The following is a 21,711-nucleotide window of genomic DNA, read 5'->3' as shown; positions in this document are numbered from 1 at the left end:
GAAATTGTGGACGGGTCCGCAATTCTGCTCTATCGCATGGAAAACCAGATAGGGGCTTTTATGTGACAAAGCCGCCAACTCTGACACACGCCTAGCCGAAGCCAAGGCTAATAGCATGACCACCTTCCACGCGAGATATTTCAACTCCACCGTTTTGAGTGGTTCAAACCAGTGGGATTTCAGGAAACTCAACACCACGTTAAGATCCCAAGGTGCCACTGGAGGCACAAAAGGGGGCTGAATATGCAGCACTCCCTTTACAAACGTCTGAACTTCAGGTAGAGAAGTCAACTCCTTTTGAAAGAAAATGGATAGTGCCGAAATCTGGACCTTAATGGACCCCAATTTTAGGCCCAAATTCACTCCTGACTGTAGGAAGTAAAGGAAACGGCCCAGCTGGAATTCCTCCATAGGGGCATTCCTGGCCTCACACCAAGCAACATATTTTCGCCATATACGGTGATAATGTTGAGCTGTCACGTCCTTCCTAGCCTTTATCAGCGTAGGAATGACCTCCTCCGGAATGCCTTTCTCCGCTAGGATCCGGCGTTCAACCGCCATGCCGTCAAACGCAGCCGCGGTAAGTCTTGGAACAGACAGGGCCCCTGCTGCAACAAGTCCTGTCTTAGAGGTAGAGGCCACGGGTCCTCTGTGAGCATTTCTTGCAGATCTGGATACCAAATCCTTCGTGGCCAATCTGGAACAATGAGTATCGTTCTCACTCCTCTTTTTCTTATTATTCTCAGCACCTTGGGTATGAGAGGAAGAGGAGGAAATACATAGACCGACTGGAACACCCACGGTGTCACCAGGGCGTCTACAGCTATCGCCTAAGGGTCTCTTGACCTGGCGCAATACCTCTGTAGTTTTTTGTTGAGGCGGGATGCCATCATGTCCACCTGTGGCAGTACCCACCGACTTGCAGTCTGTGCGAAGACTTCCTGATGAAGTCCCCACTCTTCCGGGTGGAGGTCGTGTCTGCTGAGGAAGTCTGCTTCCCAGTTGTCCACTCCCGGGATGAACACTGCTGACAGTGCGCTTACGTGATTTTCCGTCCAGCGAAGAATTCTGGTGGCTTCCGCCATCGCTACCCTGCTCCTTGTGCCGCCTTGTCGGTTTACATGAGCCACTGCGGTGATGGTGTCTGACTGAATCAGAACCGGTTGGTCGCGAAGCAGGGTCTCCACTTGACGTAGGGCGTTGTATACGGCCCTTAGTTCCAGGATGTTGATGTGAAGGCGAGTCTCCTGACTTGACCACAGACCTTGGAAATTTCTTTCCTGTGTGACTGCTCCCCACCCTCGGAGGCTTGCATCCGTGGTCACCAGGACCCAGTCCTTAATGCCGAATCTGCGGCCCTCGAGAAGGTGAGCACTCTGCAGCCACCACAGGAGAGACACCCTGGCCCTGGGGGATAGGGTGATTAACCGATGCATCTGAAGATTTGAAACGGACCACTTGTCCAGTAAGTCCCATTGAAAGGTCCTCGCATGGAACCTGCCGAAGGGAATGGCCTCGTATGATGCCACCATCCTTCCCAGGACTCGAGTGCAGTGATGCACTGACACCTGTTTTGGTTTCAATAGGTTCCTGATCAGTGTCATGAGCTCCTGAGCTCTCTCTATCGGGAGATAAACCCTTTTCTGGTCTGTGTCTAGAATCATGACTAGGAAAGGCAGACGAGCCGTAGGAACCAACTGCGACTTTGGAATATTTAGAATCCAGCCGTGTTGCCGTTACACTTCCAGAGAAAGTGCTACGCTGATCAGCAACGGCTCTCTTGATCCCGCTTTTATGAGATCGTCCAAGTATGGGATAATTGCGACCCCTTGCTTCCGCAGGAGTACCATCATTTCCGCCATTACCTTGGTAAATATTCTCGGTGCCGTGGAGAGAACAAACGGCAACGTCTGAAATTGGTAATGACAATCCCGTACCACAAATCTGAGGTACGCCTGATGAGGTGGATAAATGGGGACATGAAGGTATGCATCCTTTATGTCCAGACACCATAAAATCCCCCCCTTCCAGGCTTGCGACGACCGCTCTCAGCGATTCCATCTTGAACTTGAACCTTTTCAGGTATATGTTCAGGGATTTTAAATTCAATATGGGTCTGACCGAACCGTCCGGTTTCGGGACTACAACATGGTCGAATAACAACCCCCCTCCTTGTTGAAGGAGGGGAACCTTGACCACCACCTGTTGAAGATGCCATTTGTGAATTGCAGTTAACACTATTTCCCTCTCGTGGGGGGAAGCCGGCAGGGCCGTCGGTGAGGGGGCATCTCCTCGAAGTCCAGCTTGTATTCCTGAGACACTACACTATATCTATTGCCCAGGGATCCAACAGGGAGTGAACCCACTTGTGGCTGAAATTTCGAAGACGTGCCCCCACCGGGCCTAGCTCCGCCTGTGGAGCCCCAGCGACATGCAGTGGATTTTGTAGAGGCCGGGGAGGACTTCTGTTCCTGGGAACTAGCTGTGTTGTGCAGCTTCTTTCCTCTGCCCCTGCCTCTGGCAAGAAAGGACGAACCTCGGACTTTCTTGTTTTTTTGTGATCGAAAGGACTGCATTTGATAATGTCGTGCTTTCCTAGGCTGTGCTGGAATATAAGGCAAAAGATCAGAATTACCAGCTATAGCTGTGGAGACCAGGTCCGAGATCCCTTCTCCACACAATCCTCAGCCTTGTAAGGTAAACCTTCCATATGCCTCTTAAGTCGGCATCACCTTTTATATATATATATATATCTAAGACAGCATCTTATATATATATATATATATATATATATCTATCTATCTATATCTATATATACAGAATCTGAGGGCGCTAGTGACTTATTGCAGACAATCAATATAGTTTAAAATTTATTCTTAAAATACAATGTATGTCTCTACTTCATCTTTTCAAATAACATTGTTATCATACAGGATGGATACAACATCAACAGATTTCGATATACACCAATCAAGTTTTGGCTCAATTACAGTACCCAATTCAAATATATACCAATCAGGTTTTAATCAGATGTAGAACCCAACGCGTTTCGTCCCTTAGGACTTCTTTAGGGGTATTAGATCAACATAAGTCTGAAACTAATAACTCCAGACGGTATCCATAATAGTGAAATCAAAAAACGCCTAATGGACTCATAGATTGAAACCAGAGAGACAATTCCTTTGACTATTATTTATAAAAACAGTCAAATATTGGTGAAGTAGGTCTATAAAATTAAAACAGACCCATATAATAGGTGTTTTGTACACCACTGGATAGATAAAAGATTTTAGTTGGCCTCAAATCATGTGGTTTGAGTGCTTCAATACTGCCACCTCTCACAAAGTCCAGTGCATATGCACTGGACTTTGTGAGAGGTGGCAGTATTGAAGCACTCAAACCACATGATTTGAGGCCAACTAAAATCTTTTATCTATCCAGTGGTGTACAAAACACCTATTATATGGGTCTGTTTTAATTTTATAGACCTACTTCACCAATATTTGACTGTTTTTATAAATAATAGTCAAAGGAATTGTCTCTCTGGTTTCAATCTATGAGTCCATTAGGCGTTTTTTGATTTCACTATTATGGATACCGTCTGGAGTTATTAGTTTCAGACTTATGTTGATCTAATACCCCTGAAGAAGTCCTAAGGGACGAAACGCGTTGGGTTCTACATCTGATTAAAACCTGATTGGTATATATTTGAATTGGGTACTGTAATTGAGCCAAAACTTGATTGGTGTATATCGAAATCTGTTGATGTTGTATCCATCCTGTATGATAACAATGTTATTTGAAAAGATGAAGTAGAGACATACATTGTATTTTAAGAATAAATTTTAAACTATATTGATTGTCTGCAATAAGTCACTAGCGCCCTCAGATTCTGTATGTATTTATCATTTGTGAATCCTTGCTGACGAGGGATTCTTCTAGAGGTGCTGCTTTTTCATATCCCGAGCGCAACTTGATACCATTCTTGTGTATATATATATATATATATACATACATACATACTAGGGTCTCAATCTCTGCTGATAAGGTATCTGTCCACGCTGCTACAGCGCTATAAACCCATGCCGACACAATCGCCGGTCTGAGTAGTGTACCAGAATGTGTGTAAATGGACTTCAAAGTACTTTTACTGCATGCTATCTGCAGGATCCCTGAGGATAGCTGTTAAGTCAGCGCTACCTTTTGGGCAAACGTGACACCCTAGGGGAAGATTCCCATCGTATCCTGGCCCTAGTAGGGAAAGGATACTCCCTGAGAATTCTTTGTGGGAAACTGCAGTCTCTTGTCTGGAGATTCCCGCTCTTTTTCTTCATGAGAGGAGGGAAATTTACCTCAGCTTTCTTCCCCTTAAACATGTGTACCCTTGTGTCAGGGACAGATGAGTCATCAGTGATATGCAAAACATTTTTTATTACAATAATCATATTTTGAATACTTTCCTGCCATTTTAGCTGTAACTTTGCATTATCGTAGTCGACACTAGAGTCAGACTCCGTGTCGATATCAGTGTCTATTATTTTGGATAGTGAGCATTGAGAGACTCTGAAGGTCTCTGCGACATAGGGACAGACATGGGTAGATTCCCTGTCTGTTCTCTAATCTTTTGTGCAATAAATTTACCTTAGCACTTAATTTCACATATCCAAACAGGTGTCTGCGTTGTCGACGGAGACACCACGCACACACACATTTGCTCCATCTCCTCCTTAGGGGAGCCTTTTACCTCAGACATGTCGACACACACGTACAGACACACCACACACTCAGGGAATGCTCATCTGAAGACAATTCCCCCACAAGGCCCTTTGGAGAGACAGAGAGAGAGTATGCCAGCACACACCCCCAGCGCTATAAACCCAGGAATAACACAGTAACTTAATGTTAACCCAGTAGCTGCTGTTTATATAGATTTTTGCGCCTAATTATGTGCCCCCCCTCTCTTTTTACCCTCTTCTACCGTGTATCTGCAGGGGAGAGCCTGGGGAGCTTCCTCTCAGCGGAGCTGTGGAGAAAAAATGGCGCAGGTGAGTGCTGAGGAAGAAGCCCCGCCCCCGCGACGGCGGGCTTCTGTCCCGCTTAAATATACATTTTCTTGGTGGGGGCTCATACATATATACAGTGCCCAACTGTATATATGTGTACTTTTGCCAAACGAGGTCCATATGCTGCCCAGGGCGCCCCCCCCCCCGCGCCCTGCACCCTTACAGTGACCGGAGTATGTGAGGTGTGTGGGAGCAATGGCGCACAGCTGCAGTGCTGTGCGTTACCTCAGTGAAGAACGGAGTCTTCTGCCGCCGATTTCGAAGTCTTCTTGCTTCTCATACTCACCCGGCTTCTGTCTTCCGGCTCTGTGAGGGGGACGGCGGCGCGGCTCTGGGATCGGACGACGAGGGTGAGATCATGTGTACGATCCCTCTGGAGCTAATGGTGTCCAGTAGCCTAAGAAGCAGGACCTAGCTTCAGAGAGTAGGGCTGCTTCTCTCCCCTCTGTCCCACGATGCAGGGAGTCTGTTGCCAGCAGAGCTCCCTGAAAATAAAAAACCTAACAAAATACTTTCTCACAGCAAGCTCAGGAGAGCTGACTGAACAGCACCCAGCTCGTCCGGGCACAATCTCAAACTGAGGTCTGGAGGAGGGACATAGAGGGAGGAGCCAGAGCACACCAGAATCTTAATTCTTTCTTAAAGTGCCCATGTCACCTGCGGAGCCCGTCTATTCCCCATGGTCCTTACGGAGTCCCCAGCATCCACTAGGACGTTAGAGAAAATAAATAAATAACTCACCTTTCCAAAGCTTCCTTTGCCCAGCACCTTCAGGAAGTTGAAATCGGACACTTTGACGCGGTCTCGATTTCCGTTGCTGTCAATTTTGGCTACTGGATTTCCCACCTTCTCCTCTGCAGCTTTGGCCCCAGGCCCAATTCTGGCTCTCTGCAATGTAAAATGAGAACAAATGACTCACAGATACAAAGTGGCTAAAACATCCCCGCTAACTGAGATATTTGGGCAAAAATGTAAAAAAAAAAACATTATACTGTAGTCTTATTGCAATCTTGATGGGCGAATAATACCGCATTATACCGAATTGCCATATACCTAACTGGAGTATACATAACTGGCTGCAAAAGACAAGCGAACACTGGCCCCCAATAACCTCCAGTATCAATCGGCTTCTGATCAGATGTATTAGATGTGGGCTGGCATGGACAGTCCAAGCAGCCATTGTCCAGTGGTACCCAGTCAGATACAGGAATTGAACCCACGCTCAGCTTTATCGGACCTGAGCAAGTAGAGATCCAGAAATGCAGCATTCAGCCCACATGACTTGTTCAGTCTGTGTATTATCCAATATCAATGATCCTTTTTGAGGGATAATCTGTGTCATTTACATGCTATCCATCTGCTGACAAACTTCTGAAACACAAAACTTCAAGGAGGTAATAGAAAATCTGTGTTATCTTAAATATAAAACTCCCACAGCAAAATCAGCAGTGTTCTAAAACTAAAGGGCTCTACACACTTGGCGATTTGGCCAATTTTGACGACCAACGATATTATCGTTGGCCGATTTTTCATCAACTTTTTTTACATAAAAGTTGGACGATATGACATTACATCGATATCGTCCAAATTGGCTTACATGAATAAACGATGATCGACTGCGGGGACGCGCATCGTTCATCGATAATGCCTCCACACTGAACGATATAGCGTTAATTTTTTAACTATATCCTTCAATATCGCCAAGTGTGTAGGGCCCTTAACTACACTGTCGTCCAACGTCGGCTCCAGAGGTGAGGCTGCAGGTCGGTTCAAAATTCAAATTCGGTAGCAGCACCAACTGCCATTTCAAACTGACTCACTGGCAGTTGGTGCGGCTACCCTATTTGAATTTTAAACTGAGCTGCATCCTCCCCTCTGGAGCCGCCCCTGCTGTAGTCTATGGTCCTGAAGGGCGTTGAAGGGGAATCACCTGCCGATGTTCCTTTGCCGAGCGCTTGGAAACATCTGTCCAATACTGAATGCGTGCCCGCCCCCTATACATACACTTGGTTTGGTACCAGTCACATGAGTGCACATCTTTCCTTTTTCCCCGCATAGTGCAGAGACTTGAGGTGTGTCAGCGCACCCTCACTGATCTCGGCCTACGTAAGAATGCACAGTTATAACAGTTATGCCTCTTCAGACGCAGGTGTGGATGCAGCTGAAATGCGCACTACTCTGCTTCTCTCTGGATACTTGGATACGCTTGGATCCGGATCATGCAAAGTGCGAAATCAAGCAATATATGCTCTGCAAACGGGCGTACATACAGCTTGTCATGTACATGCATAACACAAAGAGGAGTTCCCACTTTGCTATGACTCATTTGGTGACTTCCTGCAGCTTTTACTAAATACTGGGTGCGTTATTTATATTTATTGATGCTAAGCAGTGTATTTATATCATCTGGAAGAGTTGTCTATTTTCTGTGCTCAGTGATATATCCCAACTGCATTATGCTCGCTGCACTGGATACAGCTGTATGCTGTAGAAGAAGATTTTATACTGAAACACAGAGTGGAGTAACACTGATAAAACAAAACATGGCTGAAAAGCACAGAATAAAAAGCAATATATTTGCTAACAGTTACAGGAAGTGAATTGAAAGCAAAATACACAAAACTGATCTGTAGATGGGAAAAGCTCTATATGTGTAGTTAAACAACGCATCACACACACTCATTGGTGTGTCACTTCAGCTGGGTGTTCCAAGATATTATTTTCTGCATGAGGAAATCTAGTTTCTCCGAAAGCAGCCGTCATACCTGTAGTTTCCAGCGGTTGCCCTGTATGGTAAGTAATGAATGGCTGCCATTCTCTTCTACTGTACAGATCCGATAAATATGTTCCTTGTTAAAAAGATAATAGTCTGCTTGATTGCATTGCTTTGAGTCAGCCTTTTATGCAAATTAGATGAAGATGAAAGAGACAGATCGAGCAAGCTTTCTACTGGCTGCTGTAAGTTCTAAATGCTCTGAGCTCGCCAAGCCTCTCAAACTGTATTTCTGGCTTTAAATTCAGGTGAGAAAGTTCACAGTTCTCACCAGCAATGAGATAGATACGAAAGTTCTTGCGGTATCCAGTCTCTAGGTAGAAAAAATTTAGGTCGACACTGTCTAGGTCGACCACTATTGGTCAACAGTATCTAGGCCGACAGGGTTTCTAGGTCGACAGGTCAAAAAGGTCGACATGAGTTTTTCACCTTTTTTTTTTTTACTTTTTCATACTTTACGATCCACGTGGACTATGATTGGGAACGGTAACCTGTACCAAACGCGCAGCGAGGCACCTTGCCCGAAGCATGGCGAGTGAAGCGAGCCATGCGAGGGGACGCAGTGCACTAATGGGGGTTCCCGGTCACTGTACGGCGAAAACGACACCAAAAAAAGATTAAAAAACTCATGTCAACCTTTTGACCTAGACCATGTCGACCTAGAGACCTTGTCGACCAATAGTGGTTGACCTTCAATACCACACCCGTTCTTGCGGCACAAGCTCAGTGTTCATGTTTAAGGTTTAAAAAAAATAAATACATATTTCATCCCTCTGATTTGACATTTCTCAGACTTAAAATACGTGTGTTCAGCTGGATTACCACTCTGTTAAAAAGTTTCAAAGCCCCTGCTGTGCCCCTCTAATTGCCTCCATGCCAATGTAATTGTCAGGCTGGGGGTTTTGGACATGGCACGGCCCTGCTTATTTCTGTTTTAATTTTGAGAAGATCTGCCATATTGAGAAGCAGAGGGCTCAGCCTGCCATGAAATTCCATTAGCCTCATTCTGAGTAGTTCAATTTGTTTGTCGCTCACAGCTCCCGCCGATAACAGGCTCCTGAGCAATCTTCCAGTCACAGCCCCGGCTAATTGGTTATAGCGAGGCTGTTTGCACCTCCTTTCAAGGTCACCTGCAGACTGTGCTTACAGCACAGAGATTACAGACAACAAGCCAGAGGCAGATCATACAGCACGCCACCTATGCTGCCGCCTAGGGCACAGGGACCCTAGCGGGCCAAGAATTCTCCCAACTCATTTTGTGTGCATAATTCTATTTTCCTGATGAGCAGAGAGGTGGTGGTGGTGGGGGTGGGGGTGGTGGTGGTGGGGGGGGGGGGGGTGTTAATGTTTCTTGCCGAAGTCCCCATGAGTTCTAAATCTAGTTCTGCCGCAGAGTGTGGTGAGGTGGGCGTCTACCGCTTACAAGGAAGAAATTCACTTCAACGCAAGTTCCATCCCTTCCGCACATACAGGGGGGGGGGCCTTTTATAGGGCCAAGTGTTGGTGATGGGTATATTTTAAAGATAAGCTCCACCCAATGTTAATATTATATAGCAAATAAATATTTCTATAATGTACCCATGTAAGAAAACTACTGTATGGATTGAAGCGAGACAGAAGAACATAAAAAAACATATTATATTATATATATCCATATATATCTATCTGCATGTGTGTGTGTGTGTGTGTGTGTGTGTGTGTGTACGTACGTATCAACAATTGTGGAATGTATTCATCTATGCATGATTCTGTTAAGAACTGCCCACTGCACTAGTTCAAAAGACTTGGAGGAAGATGTATAATAAAAGCAATCAACTGTCATTTATCAAACCCAGCCTGTAAAACTGGCAGTCAGAAGCTGAACGGCTGGTACTTTATCTCTCTCCACGGTTTGATACATCTCCACCTAAAACTGTCCACACATTGTACAGTCTTCTGCCTGCTCGGTTTAACTGCCAAGCAATCAGATCTGCGGCAGTCACTCCATCAGAAAAGTGAAGACTGTAGCGCGGAACGCACATGTATTGCTGATCTGCAAGAGGCCTCCACTCACAGCGACTGGTCAGCAACCATCCACTGGAAGAAGATATTGGGGTGCTATAGCATTCCCTAGTAAAGAAAAAAATTAATGATGTTTGAAAATAAATAATTGGGAATGGTGTTGCGCTCAATCCGGGTGATTGGTCTGTTTATCCAATTAGTTGGTTAATAAGATATGAGCCCTTGATTTCTTCAAGTATGGATAAGGATAAATAAATAATAAACGAGTAATTGGATTGATGAATGGTTAATGGTTAATTGAATATAAACCCTTAAATTCAGCAAACACTGGTGCGTATGTGATAAAATGATCAATGCATATAGATTTGAATGAGAAACGAATATAAAATAAAAATCAAATAAATGATGTATCAATTGGGTGCTTGGTGGTCCTATGTTTCAGATTGAAATGTATTGAAATCAATGATGATCATAAAAATTCGGTAACAATTTATTGTATTTAACTAAATAACTAAATAATGTGAAGAGGAGTGCTGGATGGCACTGATACGTATGTCACTCTTGGTCAGCAAATAGTTTCAAACTAGCGGCGTCCCGCATGCATTTATTACTGTCTCTGTTGGAGTGCACTCTAGTTTTTCAGTCTCACAAATAGCGCTTATTCTGTATGTGCCACACTTGGAATCTTCACGGTGTGGGTATGGGGCAATTACACATGGAAGGTATGATAGGGAGGCTCTGGACTAATCTTACAGGCCGGCCTCAGCTTCCCGTGGTGCGCCTTGGAACAGACACCCCCTGAGAGCCGAGGCGCCGCACCGGTAATCTCATCTGGGGCGAGGGAAAACTCAGAGAGCGCTCTCCGGAGCCGCCTAGTGAGTGACCTTCGCCGCAACAGAGGCTCGCTTCCTACCTTCTCCTGTGTTTGCCAAGTCCCGTCACCGGCTTGTCCGTCTTCTGTTGCTCAGCAACCTGGTCCGCTTCCGGGTTTCTCCCGATCACGTGACCGGGTCTTGTTAGATGTGAAGCTCGATGTATCTGGTATGCAAAAGTAGTTCTGCAGAACTTGAAAGTCTGTATGTCTTTACTCCATACTTGAAGAAATCAAGGGCTCATATCTTATTAACCAACTAATTGGATAAACAGACCAATCACCCGGATTGAGCGCAACACCATTCCCAATTATCTATATAATCCCATCAGGTCAGTCACCTGAAGGTGTAGCAGCTCGTCCACACAAATAGATCCCAGTGCGCAGGTCATCACATTTCTACTGTTTACCTTGACTAAATATCTGCAGCAAGGGATCTCACATGGGACTGATTGAACTCAGAAACAATAGGGTCACAAGAGCCAGAACAGCTTTTCAAGCACTGATAGCACCAGATACGCAAACTAATGACAAAAGCACATTTTGCAATACTTTTCTACAATTAGAAAAATTGATCAATAAAGAAACTAGCCTATGGTGGGATACACATACTCTCGGTTGGTACATGCAGAATGATTTAATACCAAGGGGGCTCAAGTTAAAGAAAGTTCCCACACATAATAGAGAGAACACTCTATTCATAACCAAATGGGACAACATTTTAAAAGATTGTTCTAGAAACTTAATTACACTACTGATAGAGACAAATACATTGGAACTAACAGCCTTAAGCAAAACCATTGAGACATTAGACACCCAGTTAGATCCCTACAAACATGAACAAGATTTCAGCAACCTCTCAGAAATCACTGCACAAAGAGTTTTGAGGAAAGAACAAGGAATAATAGAAACAAAGAAAAGAAAGATTCTTAGAGATAAATTTGGGGTAAAGAAACCAACAAAACCTCTAAACAAAATCAGAAAGACATTGCTAGACAAAGACACAAGATTCGGATCAATTCCCATAAAGAAAAGCACTGCAAGCCCCACCTACAAGAAGCTGAACCTTACGTATCAGCAATATATGACCAAACTACATCAAGTCACTAAAGACAGAAAGGAGGAACTGGAACAAGCTTCCCTTGTCTCCTCAGCAGAACACACAGGATCAGAGATCTCATTCTCGATTCACGAAATAGAAGACGACCCGCAATATGAAGAACTAGCCAGACTGTCATTAGAACAAGGTTGGAATAGCCAACACCAGATCAATTCATTCATCACAGAAAGAATACACACGGGCAAACAAACCACAGACACATCCAATAAGAAGACACCAGATAGGATTAACCCAGGAACAGTACTGATAGAGCAATTACCTGAGGTACAGGTAGGAAACACAGCAGCATCACCATGTGCATCAAACCAAGTTTTTTTAGGGGTCAGCCAAGTAGCGGGGAACAACGAGAGAATCAACACCACACTAATCAAAACCGGGAAACGCAAATTAGAAAAACAAGAAGGGGATGTAGGGGGGGGAGAAAAGAACAAGGAAAAATCACTCACAATAACAAGAGAACTAGGGAAAGGGATATTTAATATAAGTGGCACCGCACTTACAGACAATGAACTAAAACTGCTCGACAAAGGTCTCAAATTTGCCCCCACGAACAAGCTTGATAAATTCAACACATATTTGGACCTACTTAAGTTTGCCAGAAAATTAACGCTCAAAAAATACTTTGCAACCACAACACCGGACCCAGTCAGAAATCAAACAGACCCTGCCGGTTTTAGACATAGCACACTCAAACCACCGTCCACGTTCTATCCTAGCCATCTGAAAGGTACACAAGTAGATGCATTCGTCAGAATGGTAGAACGAGATATTGAAAAACTGAACACAAGCAAAATCACCAATAATTTGTCAAAACAAGAGAGAACGTCACTACAGGATCTACAAGACAATCATTCGCTCATAATAAAACCAGCAGACAAAGGGGGCGGTGTAGTAATTCTCAACAAATCACAATACATCAATGAAGCAAACAAGATTCTAGAAGACAGAAACACATATCAGAAACTACCTGGAGATCCGACCCTGACATTCCAGAAAGAATTAAACCACTACTTACAGATAGGAGCAGACGTAGGGATCCTCAACCAACATGAACATCAATACATACAGAACCACCACCCGATTATTCCTGTGTTCTACTACTTGCCAAAAATACATAAAAACCCAAACAATCCCCCTGGTAGACCTATTATATCTGGAATAGGTTCATTAACATCACATTTGTCAGAATACCTGGATGCATGCCTACAACCTTATGTACATAAACAGAAATCCTACTTGCGAGACACCACGCACATACTGAACAAAACCCAAGGACTAGAATGGGATGAAGACATGTGGCTAGTGACATCAGATGTAGCATCTTTATATTCGGTAATAGACCACAACCAAGGGATACAGAGCATCAAATACCATCTAGACCAGGATGTGTGGGGCGAGTCGGGGCTGGGGACGAGTCTCGTGCTCTGGACGAGATACATAGATGACATTTTCTTCATATGGCGGGGCAATGAGGAGACACTCATTGAATTCATTCAATCAATGAACCAGAATACAAACAATCTCCAATTCAACACCATTTATAGCAAGACAAGCGTAGACTTCTTAGATCTCAAATTCTTTATAGAAGACAATCAGCTGCATACAAAAACCTTCAAAAAGACTGTGGATGTCAACAGCTACATTTTATCCACCAGTGGACACCACCCCAACTGGCTAAAATCTATCCCGAAAGGTCAACTCACACGAATAAGGAGAAACTGCTCACGTAAAACAGATTATGACATTCAAGGCAGGGAAATGATGTCAGAATTCAGAGAGAAAGAATACAAAGACGAACATCTAGAGGCAATTTACAACCAAGTAGGTGAGCTAGATAGGGGTCAGTTACTACAGTATAAAAAGAAGGAAGGATGACAAAGAACAATTGAAAGATGTACTATTCATAACGGATTATACACAGCAAGCAAAATCACTGCAACACATCCTCAAAAAACACTGGCCACTTCTGATGGAAGATGAAATTCTCAATGATGTTCTAGACACAAAACCCAAGGTCATATTTAGAAGAGCACCCAATCTTAAACAAAAGTTGGTTCACAATCACATAAAACCAAAGAGACTGACACAATCGCACATTGGTCAATCCAAACCCAAATCAGGATTCTATTATTGTGGAAAATGTGTAGGATGCAAGAATGGGGGAATGCACAGTACAAAACCAACAGTACAATTTAATTCCACCAACACAGGCAAAACATACAACATAAACGAGAGAATGACATGTGACAGCAAAGGGGTCATTTATTTATTAGAATGTGGTTGCACTAAGCAATATTTAGGCCGCACCACACGTCCATTGAAAGTAAGGATAGGCGAACATATACGCAACATCAAAAGGGGACTAGAGGAACATAACCTATCTAAGCATTTTAAAGGTCACCATAACAGTAACCCCGTCTCGCTAAAATACATAGGGATTCAGGAAGTACAGCCAAATTGGAGGGGAGGAGACTATATTGCCAAACTCAACATGATAGAATTAAGATGGATGTATGAATTAAAGACATTAGCCACACAGGGTTTAAACCGTGACAATGAGGTAAAATCACTGATATGCAAACAATGACTTCAATGCTGCAGCCAAGACTGTAACAGTATGTTGAAGAAAACACTTGCTGCACCTAGTAATGGCTGTCCACATGGGCAACATTCAAGCATTAATAAATAAATATCTATGCAAACAATAAGAAACGTCTACTATACCACAACTAAGACTTTAGCAGTCCTATAGGAAAGCCATCTGCTATAAAGAGCAATGGGTACCCACATAGGTAACAATCAAGTATGCAAACAATAATAATATATATATAGGCAGCCAATAAGATATATATATATATATATATATGATTATATTTAATTTAATCTACATCCATTCACAAATCATTAATCAAATTCTGTTAGAACCACAGTAATTATCAATGTTCAACATCTACAAGTCAGTACATAATATGATTGTACTTCATTCATTTACCACAGTATTATTTATCAATAGCAATTTAATCATTACAAATAGAGTAATCAAGTTAAGAATCATGTTACTGGAACAAGCACATCCATTTAGACCAATAGAAATCTTCTATCCATGTCAAGTGACCTAATGAAGTCACAGAATGATCCCATATAAACCACTGGGATATGATCCCTAAGCATCCACTTCTCACAGAGGAAGGCCTTGGAAAGGCTGAAACGCGTTGGAGTAAAGACATACAGACTTTCAAGTTCTGCAGAACTACTTTTGCATACCAGATACATCGAGCTTCACATCTAACAAGACCCGGTCACGTGATCGGGAGAAACCCGGAAGCGGACCAGGTTGCTGAGCAACAGAAGACGGACAAGCCGGTGACGGGACTTGGCAAACACAGGAGAAGGTAGGAAGCGAGCCTCTGTTGCGGCGAGGGTCACTCACTAGGCGGCTCCGGAGAGTGCTCTCTGAGTTTTCCCTCGCCCCAGTCGAGATTACCGGTGCGGCGCCTCGGCTCTCAGGGGGTGTCTGTTCCAAGGCGCACCATGGGAAGCTGAGGCCGGCCTGTAAGATTAGTCCAGAGCCTCCCTATCATACCTTCCATGTGTAATTGCCCCATACCCACACCGTGAAGATTCCAAGTGTGGCACATACAGAATAAGCGCTATTTGTGAGACTGAAAAACTAGAGTGCACTCCAACAGAGACAGTAATAAATGCATGCGGGACGCCGCTAGTTTGAAACTATTTGCTGACCAAGAGTGACATACGTATCAGTGCCATCCAGCACTCCTCTTCACATTATTTAGTTAAATACAATAAATTGTTACCTAATTTTTATGATCATCATTGATTTCAATACATTTCAATCTGAAACATAGGACCACCAAGCACCCAATTGATACATCATTTATTTGATTTTTATTTTATATTAGTTTCTCATTCAAATCTATATGCATTGATCATTTTATCACATACGCACCAGTATTTGCTGAATTTAAGGGTTTATATTCAATTAACCATTAACCATTCATCAATCCAATTACTCGTTTATTATTTATTTATCCTTATCCATACTTGAAGAAATCAAGGGCTCATATCTTATTAACCAACTAATTGGATAAACAGACCAATCACCCGGATTGAGCGCAACACCATTCCCAATTATCTATATAATCCCATCAGGTCAGTTACCTGAAGGTGCAGCAGCTCGTCCACACAAATAGATCCCAGTGCGCAGGTCATCACATTTCTAATGTTTGAAAATAAGGAAAGTTTTGCAGATCGTCTGTCTCAAAAGTACAAGTCTACTTCCCCATAAATGTAACTTTAGGGTAATGACTAACCAGGGTCCTCAGCCACTTTGATTTATTTTTCAAAAGACATATTCTGCCTTTATAGCAAGCAAGTCTGTAAGTAATAAGCGGCTGTACTGTTTTATCAAGACAAATTGGTTTGGAAGCCTAGAATGTGGCAGGAAGCAACATTTCAACGCAGGCTGCCTCTGGATCTGCAATATATATAATAAAAATATATGAAGGAAAAAGAAAAAAAAACACAAACCCCTTGTTATCATTTATCAAGGCTGGAGCAGGAACTTCAAACGCCCATCATCTGACGAGCTGCCGGGAGCTGCTGCTTAAATAATGTTCCTAGGGATTAGAGACAGGAGAGACGTAGAACGGAGAGCGATCTGACGAGCTGCTGAGCGGAGTCCCTAGCTGCAACTTCCCCTGAATGAAATATTCATCTGTGATGACTTCTGACAGGGTTTGGAAAGAGTCAAACACTAGCAGCTTTGCAAGGCAGGGGATACTAAGGTCTCTCTTCCAGAGAGCAAGGGCGGTCTAGGCAACATGGTCCAATTCAGTTTTTTAATGTCCTGATATACAAATAAGAGCACTGCCATCTAATACCCATGCAGAGGCAGTCAGGTTGTTGGCAAAACAATAATCATGAGACTGCAGCTCATGAATACACTGGTGACAACATGGCGGCACACGATGGGCAGACATTTTGTGAACCGAACCAACAGTCACGGCTGCAGTCTATCATTTCACTAGTGATGTTAAGGCATGGCAAGCTGTCCATATGTTGGACCAAAAAGGATGCGACTACAGACTATCAATTCACTAAGAACTTTCAAAGCACCGCTAATGAGCAAAAGGGCGCATTCTCATGCATATGGTTCCCACTCACAAAATGGCCACCTCCACTGAGTGCAGACAACAAGGGCACGTTAAATTCTGGGTATTATGTTCCTTTGACTACATTATACCACAGGCAACACAATGCACCAGGAAATGGAAAATGTAACAATGGCAATACACAATTCCATATTAAACGCCGAAAACTTCACTATATTTGCGAATGTGATAAAGAAAGCAGTCTCTTGTTATGTTATGCCCAATTACTGAATAGCTCTATGTAAGAAAGTGTACAGAAACAGTTTTATTTCATAAATGTGACTAAAACACGTGGTTCTGACAATGAGTAGGTTCTAGTACTGTGTGCAAATTCACTAATGCATCTGATTACCATGGGAACCTTTCAGATATTCCTGAAACACGGTCTGTTGCTCCACAATAAAACGTCATTCATTCTCACTGAACCTATTAAACATCTTCTTGCCCTAAATTCACTCCTGTCCTCAAGAGACTCTAGCAGAGAAAGAACGTGGATACAGCTTACGCAGGCATTTCCTACTCGTATTAAACAATCTATACAAAATACTTTTTGAATTTAAGGCTTGCTCTCTTATTATTAACAGCCAATCAGAAAACCTTTCCAAGGGATGACTACCTTAGCCATTCTCCATCCTAAATAATAACCCTGTTTCTCCTTCCGAAGCTGCACAATTAAATAGAGCAGCTGGGATCTCCCTCACACCATTAAAGGGGTCATCCCTTTTGAATAGATATCTCAAGGTGATAAAAGCGGTCTTATACTTCTGCATACCCTCCAACATGACCCATTCCATTAGGTACAAAATGCTCTGTTCCTAAACTTCTTTGCCAGTGGCAGAGCTACAGCATAGTCCAAAATTCAGATAGTGGAGCCACACCAACTGCCACCCCAAACTGCTAAATATTGCTGGCCGGGACTCACTGGCAGTTGGTGTGGCTCCCCTGTTTGAAATTTGGACTGCGCTGCAGCACCACTTCTGTAACTGCCACTGGCAAGGAAATCCAGGAACAGAACATTTTGGGGGGGAATTCAAATGTTTGAAAAGTCGGTTGGGTGTCTGTTTTTTCCTGTCTATTAGATACAGTAGGAAAAAACAGAGAACCAACTGACTTTTCAAACAATTGACTATCCCCCTGTGTATCTAATGGAACGGTTCATGTTGAAGGATAAGTTTCAGATGCTTTTAATTTTTTGGCTTGGACATGCCAGTCTGTGGCTTATACTTTAACATTGATTTTTCTTTCTGTGCTTTTAAGCAATGTCTTTAAATAAACAGATTTGTTTCTTTTCTAAACCCCCAAGCAACTCTGACTGGTGATACGTATTCGTGCCTAAAAAGGCACAGACACTCACCTGAAAATAAATGTATTTTGTAAAGGGTGCATGAAAGCGTGTGCAAGTTTATAAATAAAAGTAATATGAAGGGGCAAACTGCCACAAATTACAACCATATTTGCCTTATCTCCTGTAATATCTGGGAGACTGATGCATTTCGGGGAGTACTCCTCCCAAGCTGAAGGGAAAGTTGGCCAAACTCCCGGATACGGCCTCTCTTCTACATAAAAGGGATCAGGGACTTTGACAAACTAATAAGCTTTATCATGCCCCCGCACCCGCTATGACTTTGTTACATTAGAAGGGGGCAGGCCTGTGCTGATGCTACCTACTGAAGTTGTTCCAACACATATGCCCATTGGCCTGACTGCATTTCGCACAGGTCAAAAAGCTGAAATTACAGTGACCTCAACAGCTGTGAAGACCAGTATACGGTATAATTCCACAAATACACAAAGTGAAGTAAGTCAGTCAGTCATGCACCTCCTTCCTGACAAACGGGACATAAATGCGGGATCCGGGCAGGATCCTGGCAGGTCACGATGCCATCCCATAACTGGGCTACCGCACAAACCTCTCATTTCTTTTATCCGTTTTGTTACTTCTAAATATTTGGAACACTGTGAAAACTACGAAAAGCTTTTCAAAACAGTTTTCTACTTTCAGCACCAAATTCTCTCAACTCCAAGACGAGCTTTGTTTTTATCTTCCATACATAAGTTTTTTTAATCTGAGAAAAATAGGACACGGGGAAAGAAAGCATCTTCCAGCACTGCAGAGAAAATTCTGCTCCGCCGGTCGCTCCCTGACCCTATCTCGGGCTGATGAGCGGGTGATTGTGCGCTGCGAACACAGCTGGGAGACTCGGCCTAACTGATGAGCTGGTCCCGGCAGCAAAACAGATAAATCAATGGAAAATGAACTCATCAAGGAGACAGGATTGACATGCTACCTCCAGCTGCACTCTAGCAACCGGCCTGTGACCTCTGTGACATGTAGCTGGAGATGCGCTCCTAAAATAGACAAAGTGTAATCAAATATTGATATCTATTCTGGCTCCATTAAACCAGCTGTGGGTGTGTGCGCAATACGACATTGCAAAGTTGTACACTTTTAAAAGCCCTTTCAGAGGAACTACACACTACGCCATAGTGCGCTATACCCACTGCCATAATTTTATCAGTATCTATACTGTGCACTGTGCCTAATTCAAGGTTGATTGCAAAACAACATTTTCCACTAATGGGCAAAACCATGTGCACTGCAGGGGGGGCAGATGTAACATGTGCAGAGAGAATTAGATTTGGGTGTGGTATGTTCAACTGAAATCTAAATTGAAGTGTAAAAATAAAGCAGCCAGTATTTACCCTGCACAGAAACAATATAACCCACCCAAATCTAACTCTCTCTGCACATGTTAGATCTGTCCCACCTGCAGTGCACGGGATCCAGTCTCTAGGTCGACCACTATTGGTCGACAGTAAGTAGGTCGAAATACTTTCTAGGTCAACAGGGACTCTAGGTCGACATGAGTTTTTTCCCCATTTTTTAAAATTTTACTTTTTCATACTTTACGATCCACGTGGACTACAATTGGGAACGGTAACCTATGCCGAGCGCAGGAGTAGCGGAGTGAGGCATCGTGCCCGAAGCATGGCGAGCAAAGCGAGCCATGCAAGGGGACATGGTGCACCAATTGGGTTTCCGGGTCACTCTACGAAGAAAACAACACCAATTATTTTTTACAAACTCATTTAAAAAAAAAATCATGTCGACCTAGACACTGTCGTCCTAAGTCTATAATCTATCTAACATACTACACCCCAGTGTACATGGGCCTAATTCAGACCTGATCGCTGCAGCAAATTTGTTAGCTAATGGGCAAAACCATGTGCACTGCAGGAGGGGCAGATATAACATGTGCAGAGAGTTAGATTTGGGTGGGTTACATTGTCGACATAAAAAGGGTACAGTACAAAATGACAACATATGCAAATGGTCGACAGGGTAAAAAGGATGATATGATACATGGTCGACACAAGTATTTTTATTTTTGGTTGTCATTTTGTATATGTAACCATATATAGCCCAAATAAGTAGAAACGTGGACGTTCGCCCCAAGGTTGCTAAAGGTAATAGATGGTGACATGAAGAGTAAATTAAGCAAAAGTTGAAAAAATGTGAAATAGCCCCAAAAAGGAGATTTATGGTAAGACTTACCATTGTTAAATCTCTTTCTGCGAGGTACACTGGGTTCCACAGGGAATAATATTGGGGTGTAGAGTTGGATCTTGATCCGAGGCACCAACAGGCTAAAGTTTTGACTGTTCCCAGGATGCACTGCGCCGTCTCCTCTATAGCCCCGCCTCCAGACACTGGAGCTCAGTTTTGTTAACCAGTCCAAATGCAGTAGCAGGTAAGAGAGACGGCAGAGGTTAGTCACATAGATGACTCACGACAGGAGAAGGGACTAGCGGGTAATGCCATACAAACCCAAAGAAGCTAAGTGTGTCAGGGTGGGCGCCCTGTGGAAACCAGTGTACCTCGCAGAAAGAGATTTAACAATGGTAAGTCTTACCATATATCTCCTTTTCTGCAGCGGGATACACTGGTATTTCACAGGGAATAGCATCGGGGATGTCCTAAAGCAGTCCCTCATGGGAGGGGACGCACTGTAGCGGGCACAAGAACCCGGCGTCCAAAGGAAGCATCCTGGGAGGCGGAAGTATCAAAGGCATAGAACCTGATGAACGTGTTCACTGAGGACCACGTAGCCACCTTGCACAATTGTTCAGCGGACGCGTCATGGTGGGCAGCCCAAGAAGGTCCAACAGACCGAGTACAATTGGCCTTAATAGCAGCAGGAGCTGGGAGTCTAGCCTGCGCATAAGCTTGTGCAATCACCATTCTAATCCATCTGGCCAAGGTCTGCTTATTCGCAGGCCAGCCACGTTTGTGAAAACCAAAAAGTACAAAAAGAGAATCTGATCTCCTGATAGAAGCAGTCCTTTCTACATAAATACGGAGAGCCCGTACCACATCCAAAGACCGCTCTTGGAGGACAAACCAGGAGAGATAAAGGCCGGAACCACAATCTCTTGGTTAAGGTGGAAAGATGACACCACTTTAGGTAGATAACCAGGGCGAGTTCTAAGAACTGCCCAGTCACAGTGAAAAATCAGAAAGGGTGGACGACAGGACAAAGTGCCTACGTCAGACACCCTCCTAGCAGAGGCAATAGCCAACAAAAAAATTATCTTAAGCGTAAGGCATTTAAGGGCTACAGACTCAAGAGGTTCAAACGGAGACTCTTGAAGGGCATTAAGGACAACAGACAGATCCCATGGAGCCACAGGAGGGACATAGGGAGGCTGAA

General features: G+C 43.6%; 1 protein-coding gene across 2 annotated transcripts in view; it reads right to left on the bottom strand.

Moving 5' to 3' along the window:
• PRKCB (protein kinase C beta) overlaps nt 1-21,711 on the bottom strand; it is a 472,648-nt gene that overhangs the window by 46,905 nt on the left and 404,032 nt on the right. For both annotated transcript variants that reach the window (XM_063934744.1, XM_063934743.1), the window contains exon 9: nt 5,805-5,951. In XM_063934744.1, coding sequence (XP_063790814.1) covers nt 5,805-5,951 — 147 coding nt within the window. The remainder of the gene's footprint in view (nt 1-5,804; nt 5,952-21,711) is intronic.

The sequence above is a fragment of the Pseudophryne corroboree genome, chromosome 7 (assembly GCF_028390025.1).
Source record: "Pseudophryne corroboree isolate aPseCor3 chromosome 7, aPseCor3.hap2, whole genome shotgun sequence".
Classification (NCBI taxonomy): Eukaryota; Metazoa; Chordata; class Amphibia; order Anura; family Myobatrachidae; genus Pseudophryne; species Pseudophryne corroboree.
This window is presented reverse-complemented; position numbering and strand designations above follow the sequence as displayed.